Consider the following 9,083-nt stretch of genomic DNA (forward strand, 5'->3'; position numbering starts at 1 on the left):
GATTGGGTATTTATTTATTAAGAAGTAGACTAAGGTCCTGATGTGAAAGTGACAACCAAAGGGGTTCCCAAATGGCCTGAAATTGTGTCTACCTCTTACCATTGAAATTGCCAGAATCTCTAAGCTCCAGGAGGGCCAGATCAAACAAAGAATGTTTCCAAAGAGTGAAGCTCAGAGGGCATTCCATTCTCCAAAAACATAAAATTATCTTCTTCCCTAGTTACCAGGCCTTTCTCAAAAAGACTTGTTGAGTGTCAGGGAGTAATATAAGGTCTGGACCTCCTTGGAAAAGTCAAGGCCACAACCCCAGTGTACAATAGCTGGTGAAAAGTCCAAACCTGTTTCCAAAAGTTGGGATTCAGCTGACAATGCCAAAACATATGGCCTGAAGTGTCCTTCGCAATCTTGCATTTAGGGCATGCTCCCATCTCTTGCCATTTGAGCTTTAAAAGCTCTCCAGGGTAAAATATGAGACCTTAGGTATCCGGGCCAATCGGAGCCTTAGGCCCCCTCCCCAGTTCATCCCAGGATGTACCGGGAAGGTGGCCTAAGGCCCTGATTGACCCAGATACCTAAGGTCCCTCCCAAAGGAGGGACTTAAGGTATCAAGGCCAATCAGGGGCTTAGGACCCTCCCTGGTGCATCTCAGGATGCACTGAGAAGGGGAAGGCCCGCCATTTGGAAGAGGTAGGCCTGCTAGCAAGAAGGAGTTGGCATCCCTCTTGCCAGTTTCTACAATGAGGTATGTGGGAGGGGTTGGGGGGTTCTGAGCTGACCCCCCCCAGCCCATCTTTTGGGGTCTTGTTGGTGGGGTGGGGTATCTTTGAATAAGGTGGGAGAGATGTTGGGGGAAGCATGGGGGCTTGCCGGGGGAAGAGTCGTGGCCTGGTGGCCTGGATGCACAACCAGGTTGCTGAAGCAGGAGGGAGTAGGCATCCCTCCTGTCTCTCTGGGTGTGTTGCTAGCATGAGGGCCGCTGTTATCGTCTGGGGGGGGGGGAGTTCAGGGAGCTGTGGTTGTCATCAGGGGTGTGTGAAATGGCTGTGGTCAGGAGGGGTAACGGCACAACTTTATTTTATTTTTTTTTTAATGGGGACAGATATTGTGTGTGGTTACATGCACAACATCTGCGTCCATAAAAAAAAAAAAAGTTTCCTGCCCCGAACAGCTGAGTGGCAGGAAGCTGTTTTGGGGCTTCCCCTCTGGCTTTGTGCATGTGTGAGAGTCGCTCTAACAACGAATCATCGGCAGGATTAGATGGGGATTACGACAAACCTCTGCTCAAATCATTTGCATGCAAACTTGTTTGAGCATCAGACAAAAATCAGTCCACAGTGGACCCATGCAGTCTTACCGACCCTGTTAGTGAAGCTGGGCTTCAGTAAGGTTATTCTTAGGTTCTTATGATGCTGTGGATGGGCAGACTGGATGGGCCATTTGGCCTTATCTGCAGTCATGTTTCTGTGTCTCTACCCTTTTCAGCCGAGTGTGTTTGCAGGCAATAGACTATCTGTTTGGAAACACTGAATCATCTCCAAATGCCATACTGAAAACATGTTTTTTCAAGGGATAACTCAATTATCTGCTGCCTGTTTCTTCCAATAAATGTGTCAGTCAGCTGCAGCATAGTCACAGGGGACCATACCAGATGTGACAAAAGCCACTTGGGATGCTTTGTCCCTGCTGACAGGCCGGAGAACGTCATCTTAATCTAAAGTGAATCCCCCAGAGACCACAGTGACATGGTTCTTCAGGCAAAGAAGGATAAATAGACCTCACTTAGCAGTTTGAATGCGCACTGAAGGCTGAACTGTCACCTCTGTCTCCTGCAGTGAAAACCAGTCTTTCCTCTTTCCTTCCACCAGTCACCAGTGGAAGACACCGCACAGCATGGAATATCGGGCAGGGGCCCATGGACCTAAGAACTGCTGCCGCCATGTCAACGAAATGAAATGCAACGTTCTCTGTGGGGTCAACAATTTGCCAACAGAAATGAAAGAGTCAGCGAAGGGAATAATTTAAAATTGTGCGCTAGGGAGACGGAGGAGGAAGAAAAGACTTATGCAAGTATTCTGAAGGGGCTGGGTGAGAATCCAGAGAGGGAAGGACTACTGCTGACTCCGGGCAGAGCCGCGAAAGCCCTGCAGTTTCTCACGAAAGGTTACCACGAATCTATTCACGGTAGGAGTTTCTTTACTTCATTATGAGAGGAATTCATAGTGATTGTGATGCATGAAGCTTTACCTAGCGGCAGTTTACTGTTGCCTTAAGTCTGTGTTGAAGCAGTGCCTGTCAATCTTTTTGTGGCCGTGACCCCATATAGCACCCATATAAAGTTGTATGACTTCCCTGGAGATGCACAGAGGGGGAGAGCCCAAGCAAGTTGTAACCCCAAATGTGAGTTTTGTGACTCCCTTGGGATCCTGACCCACAGTTTGGAAAGCTCTGGATTAAGGAGTTACATTATGTGGACAATAAGTGACACTTCACGGAGGCTCAGATAATACTTAAAACTTTGTATTCTGAGATGAGTAAGCAAGATAATTGTTTTGGTTTATTTTTGCCTCCAATAATGTCCAAAACCGGATGACTATGAGCATAACTTTGAGGGACCAAGGGTTCTTAGTGGTGAGGAGTCCACTTTGTCAGAGCCATTAATTTATCCATTTATAGGAGGGAGATTTTAGGCCTATCCTGGATTTTTGACAACCCTATCTTGATGCATTCTGAAATCAGAAATGCAGATTGCAGTGGGCAGAATCAAAGACTACAAATCCCACACTGCTTTGGAATGTCAATTCAAAACCAGGACTGGCTAAGAACTCTCCTTCCTGGAACTGAGTCACATGGCAGTTCTGCTGTATTGCTGATTGGATGCATTGCATTTAGCACATGTGAACTATTCTGAAAAGTAGGAATGGGCTGTTGTTTGTGATACTTGCTCTATATACCTACCTTTATGTCCAGGGGTCCGGATGACTTTTCAAAACCCGGCACTTTTCTGGGTTTTGAAAAGCTTTCCTTTGTGCAGAAGAGCATCCGCGCAAGTGCGGATGTGCTGCCCGACAAGAAAAGGCAGCGGGGAGTGGGCTTGGGCGGGATTGGGGACGGAACCATGGTATGGCAGGGAAGGGTGGGATTGGGTCTAGGGGTCCGGATTTTCCAGATGGAAAATCTGGTAACCCTAGCTTAAAGCCCACTTTTTTGAAACTGCTTTCAACTCTTAACTCCCACTCACTGCTGTCAGATACCTAGACCCTCTACCAGAATCTCCCCAACCCCTGAGACGTCCTGTCAAATTAGATTGTTAGCTCTTCAGAGCAGGGACTGTCTATTGTATGTTAAGTGTACAGTGCTGTGTACACCTTTCAGCGCTATAGAAATGACAAATAGTGGTAGTAGTAAATCAAATTAAGCATTAATGTTGCACATTGGGGGCCCCTTTTACAAAACCATGGTAACGATGCTGCCGCGGTAAACACATTGAAGCCCATTCAAGTCCTATGGCCTTTGGTGGATTTATCACAGCAGCATCACAAAGGGCCCTGAGTTTTGATCCTGTTGTCTTTTTGTTTTTTTTCTTTCAGACATCCTCAATGGTGCCGTACTCGATGAAGACCATGACGAAATGGTGATTGTTAAGGATATCGATGTGTTTTCCCTCTGTGAGCACCACTTGGTACCTTTCTATGGCAGTGTAGTTGATCACAAGAGGAGTCATTTCTTTTCATATTATTACGAATAACTCGGTGGTGAAAACAAGACTTATATACTGAAAACCAAAGAGACCTGTAATCAAGGCATATGATCAGAGGAGACCATTTTTCAAAACGATTGGGGTTGCCAAACCCACTATAAAAATGACCTCTTCCTGGACATAGTCGAGGAGTTTGTTCAGTGAGGATGATCAAGCACCCACAGAGTTGGCTCCTATTCATATAATATCAATGCACAATTTCAATTAATCCTAATATTAACTGGAAAGGGGGTGAAATTTGATATATTCCTTTCTATGGTGATAATCAAAGTGATTTACTTATTATATATAGCAGGGGTGCCCAAAAGGTCAATCGCAAAGGCAACACAAGTTGATCACGGAGCCGATCCCGTGCCAGCCTGGCTGGCCTGGAACTTCCTCTCTGACATCAGAACTGACATCAGGGGGGGGGGAGCTGTGGGCCCAGGGCTTGTACGCACCTGGCCTGGCGTTGGGAAAGCAGGGAGAAATCAGCGACAGAGGCTTGGGGGGGCAGGGAGACAGACAGAAAGAAAGGGGGGAGGGCAGGGAGAAAGAAAAAGAGAGGGAGGGGGAAATTTGGGGTTGGATAATATTGCCTTATATTGAAGAGTACCAATATGATTTTTTATATTTTGGGGTGGGGATTTGGTTATCTGGTGTATTTGCCATTATGAAAATTCAATAAAACTTGTTAAAATAAAAATTTAAGAAAAAGAAAGGGGAGGGGGAAGGGAGAAGGGAGAGAGAAAGAAAGAAATGGGGCAGGGAGAGAGAAAGAGAGACAAAGAAAGAAAGAGAGCAGGGAGAAAGAAAAAAGGGGAGGGGGTAGAAAGAGAGAAAGAAAGAAAGACAGATAGAAAGGGGGAAGGGAGAGAGAAAGAAAGGGGAGAGGGCAGGAAGAGAAAAAGAAAGGGAAGGGGGCAGAGAAAGAAAGGGGGCAGAGAGAAAGAAAGAAAGGGGCAGGGAGAGAGAAAGAAAGGGGAGGGGGAAGGGAGAGAGAAAGGGGATGGGGCAGGGAGAGAGAAAGAAAATGTTGGACTCATGGAGGGACAGAGAGAGATGTTGGTTGGGGAATGGAATGAGGTCTAGAGGCAGAAATAAAGAAATATTGGATTTACAGTCAGAAGAAGGAAGTGCAACCAGAGACTCATGAAATCACCAGACAGCAAAGGTAGGAAAAATGATTTTATTTTAAATTTAGTGATCAAAATGTGTCTGAATTTATATCTGTTGTCCATATTTTGCACTTTCTTGTCTTGCGAGCTACTTTTAAAATGACCAAATCAAAATGATCTACCAAAAACACAAAGCACACTATATGCAGAGAAAATGTTAATTATCATTTATATTCGGGGGGGGGGGGGAGGGTCCAAGAGGTCAAGGCAGATGACTTTAAAATATGCAATGTCACCTCAGTAACAACTATGCAAAAATAGACAAATATACCCCCTCCCCTTTTACTAAACCGCGATAGCAGATTTTAGCACAGGGAGCTGTGCTGAGCTGCTCCCGACGCTCATAGGCTCCCTGCGCTAAAAACTGCTATCACGGTTTAGTAAAAGAGGGCCATAGTGCAAAATGTGTCTGAATTTATATCTTTTGTCCATATTTGCCAGTTTGTGATCGTGTGACAGACACCAACTGGTACTAGGCCAAAACCAGCACTATCTTTTTAACATAGCAGCTGAGCTTGGATAGGAGCACTGCTCATGGTGTTGGTGCATAGAAGAATTTTTCTTGGGCTCTGCCTCTGCCCTATCCATTTGCACACAGAATTTATCTAACACTTGTATTCTTAGGGAAAAAAAACCCCCAGGATTTCTGGGAAAAGTAGTCCTTTGTATCTCAACATTGTTATGGTCGTTGCTTGGTCATTTTGCTCATTGTGATTCAATAAAGTTCATTCATTAAACACACACATACAAGAAATCTTAGGCTCAAGACTGCCAAACAAATCATTTTCACAAGCCTTACAATCACTGGAGATTTTTATTTTTGTGTTCACCTTAGAGAGTGTTTCTCCTTGAGAAAATGATTCTAAGTAAACACTACATTGTTAAGATGGGTTATTTTACCACAAGTTGTGCTATTTAAGCACAGGGTCCTGTTTTATGCAGAAAAACCTGTGGAAAATAACCCGTCCCAATGGTAGCCCATGTTGATAACTTCCCACCTGAATCTGAGCTATTCCCAGATAAACTAGCTTTTGTACCAAGCTCTTTGTTGACACATTTGCATACTCTTTCTGCACCTAGTTTCACCTCCAGTGCTTTTCTTTCTGTAGGTTCATATTGGCTACCTACCAATGAAGAAGGTTGTTGGGTTAAGCAAGCTTGCGAGGTAAGTACAGCCAAAGGCCAGCTGAACACAGCTTTTTTTTTCCAACACACTAGGACAAATCTTTTATTGCTTCTGGCTCTTTAAAATCGACGGCTTCTCAAGCTTTTCCCAACCTAGCCAGTTGGGTTTTCAAGATCCCCACAATGAATATGCATGAAATAGATTTGCATATACAATGGTACCTTGGTTTACGAGCATAATTCAATCCAGAAACATGCTCGTAATCCAAAGCGCTCATATATCAAAGCAACTTTCCCCATAGGAGATAATGGAAATTCAGACGATTCGTTCCACAACGCAAAAGTAACCCCTTTTGTTCCTCACCGTTGCTTTAATGGTGCGACCTGGGTATGCCCAACTTCACCCCCAGCCTGTGGGAGCGGTGCAGATTGCCTCATGCGCTTACTTTCTTTATTAATTATTCTCTTGCATGCCCTCTCAGGCTTACGTTCCCTCTCCTTCAGCACAGGATCCATCCGCCACCAGCGACTGGGGAACGACAAGCCAGCCCCAGTCAGTCTTCTTCCCGGCTCGAAGTTAGGTCAGTCCGGCGTCCCCTCCCAGATCCCCGAGTTGATTTCTCCTCGTTTCTCCCGCTTAACTTTGAGTGCCACTTTCAACCCATGCTGCCGTCCGGTATGCCTCGACTGCGCATGCACCGCAGAGCCAACATCCGGGGACGGACGCCGGCTCTCGCTTTCCACCAAATGGAGGCCGCTGAAAAGAAGTGCACACGGTGCCCCAAGAGGGTGCGAGCATTTGGAGGCGGGCTTCGAAGGGAGGGTGATAGGAAAGCGCGCGTGCGACTTTTCTTTTGCGGATAAATTATCTTTCTGGGTTTCCTTGATTACGAGTTGACCACATTAGGATCTTCGGCGCATGCGTCTTTTAACTCTTCTGTCAGAGAAGCTGTTCTGGTAGCACTTGCTGTGGTGGTTTGGAGGACTTGTTTATCGTGACGGCGCTCATCTTGCGAGTCAAAGTTTTCTGGAGTGATTTGCTCGTTTTGCAAAACACTCGCGAACCGCGTACCTCGCCAGCCCATGCTAAAAACCTCTAGCGCTGCTTGATAAAATAGAAGGGGGGGAATAACACAAACTAATAAAAAAAACTCATAAAAAGCTGAAAATATTAGTTGAAAGATGAATTTCTATGAAAAGATAAAGCTTCAAGTACCTGTAAAGAGAATGACATGGGGACAAATTTGTCCCCGTCCCCGCAGGAATTCAATTTCCCTGTCCCGTCCCTGTGTGTTTTGTCACTGTTCATATCCCTGCCCCGTTCCTGTAAGCTCTGCCTTAACCGCACAAGCCTCAAATACTTATGATTTTAAAGTGTTTGAGGTTTGTGTAGATGAGGACCGAGCTTAGGCATTGGTGGAATGAGGCATTATGACATCACAATCTAAATTCTAGAATGTCGCTACTTATGATTTTAAAGTGTTTGAGGCTTGTGCAGATGAGGACGGAGCTTAGGCATTGGTGGAATGAGGCATTATGACATCACAATCTGAGCTCTAGAATGTCGCTACTTATGATTTTAAAGTGTTTGAGGCTTGTGCAGATGAGGACGGAGCTTAGGCATTGGTGGAATGAGGCATTATGACATCACAATCTGAGCTCTAGAATGTCGCTACTTATGATTTTAAAGCGTTTGAGGCTTGAGCAGATGCGGACAGAAATCAGGCATTGGTGGAATGAGGCATTATGACATCACAGTCTGAGCTCTAGTGCTGAGGAATTCCTGACATTTGCAGGTGTGATAAGGTATCACAGATGATATGAAAACTGAGTTTATGAATAAATTAAAATTAAGTGCCTATATATTAAAATTTGGGAACTCAGATGAGAGATCTAGTGACAAAGTCTGAGACAGTGTACTTACAGATTGGAAACCCTAAATTGTTGTTTCTGCATTCTTGCTATGTTAAGGAAGGTCAAAGGGTGACCTGTGACTTTTTAAGACATAGTGCAAACACTTGTGAGCTTACAACCCCTCAGAGCACTAACAGGAACTGTTTTAAGGCGGCATGCATGAGTACTACACGGGATTGTCCGCGCACTTTTGACGGGTCACCGTATTTTCTGATTACTAGCATTACAAGTTCATGCTTTGGCTTGGAATAACGCTCCTGAAATCTCTCTCTCTCCAGCCACATGTGCATGGTGATGCGAGGTGTCCAGAAAATGAACAGCAAGACCATGACCAGCACCATGGATGGTGTCTTCCGAGAAGATCCTAAAACTCGAGAAGAATTTCTTGCACTGATCAAAAACTAAAGAGAAATAACTTTAGGCTCAAAATGAAAAGAAAAAAGTGGCCGCTGGAGTCAAGTTATTAGGCTGCAGCTGGGATCCTAATACTGTATTTTAAAGGCAACACACTGGAAAAGAGCTGGTTTTCACTTAAGAGACGAGGCAGATGGTTTTGTGCTCTCAAACCTTCTATTTATACAAAATTATAATAAGCATCTGATAGGGTGGAGATTTAATTGATTAAAAAACACACAAAACTGTGGAGTTAAAGTCTGAAAAGCAGAACATCCAAAAGTGCCAGGACTGTATTACGCCTCCTGGAGAGCAATCCAACAATGAACTCAACTCTACAACACATCAGCCTGACAGTAACGGTGAAAGTGCACACTGCAAAGTACAGTATCTTAAACTACCCTTATATTGGCATGCAACAAAATTGTTGGTAGTATCACAGAAAGGCAGTACACTTCTCCCTCCGTATTCGTGGTTTCAGCATTCACGGTTTCGATTATTCACGGTTTTTAGCTTGCTGGCTCCTCCCCCCAAATTACATCAGCTTGCATAGAGAAATCGCCGATTCCAAGTGTTTACAGAGAAAATCGCTGATTCCCAGCACTTTCTTCACCGTGTTTTGCCTCTCCTTCAGGAACAGACCAGGTCTCCCACTATGTTATTCGCAGTTTCACTATATTCATGATGGTTTTTAATAGAAAACAGTGAATAACATATGAAAAAGTTATTCATAGTTT

The 9,083-nt window shown here is 44.6% G+C and overlaps 1 protein-coding gene across 1 annotated transcript; it reads left to right on the forward strand.

Moving 5' to 3' along the window:
* The first annotated feature begins 1,952 nt into the window (after nt 1-1,952).
* Nucleotides 1,953-8,358, forward strand: LOC117357296 (GTP cyclohydrolase 1-like). The gene is made up of 4 exons (XM_033937669.1): nt 1,953-2,181; nt 3,588-3,697; nt 6,024-6,079; nt 8,232-8,358. Exons 1-4 carry the CDS (start codon nt 1,953-1,955, stop codon nt 8,356-8,358), a joined length of 522 nt encoding a protein of 173 aa, XP_033793560.1.
* The last annotated feature ends 725 nt before the right edge of the window (nt 8,359-9,083 follow it).

This window comes from Geotrypetes seraphini, chromosome 3 (genome assembly GCF_902459505.1).
Source record: "Geotrypetes seraphini chromosome 3, aGeoSer1.1, whole genome shotgun sequence".
In the NCBI taxonomy this organism is placed as follows: domain Eukaryota; kingdom Metazoa; phylum Chordata; class Amphibia; order Gymnophiona; family Dermophiidae; genus Geotrypetes; species Geotrypetes seraphini.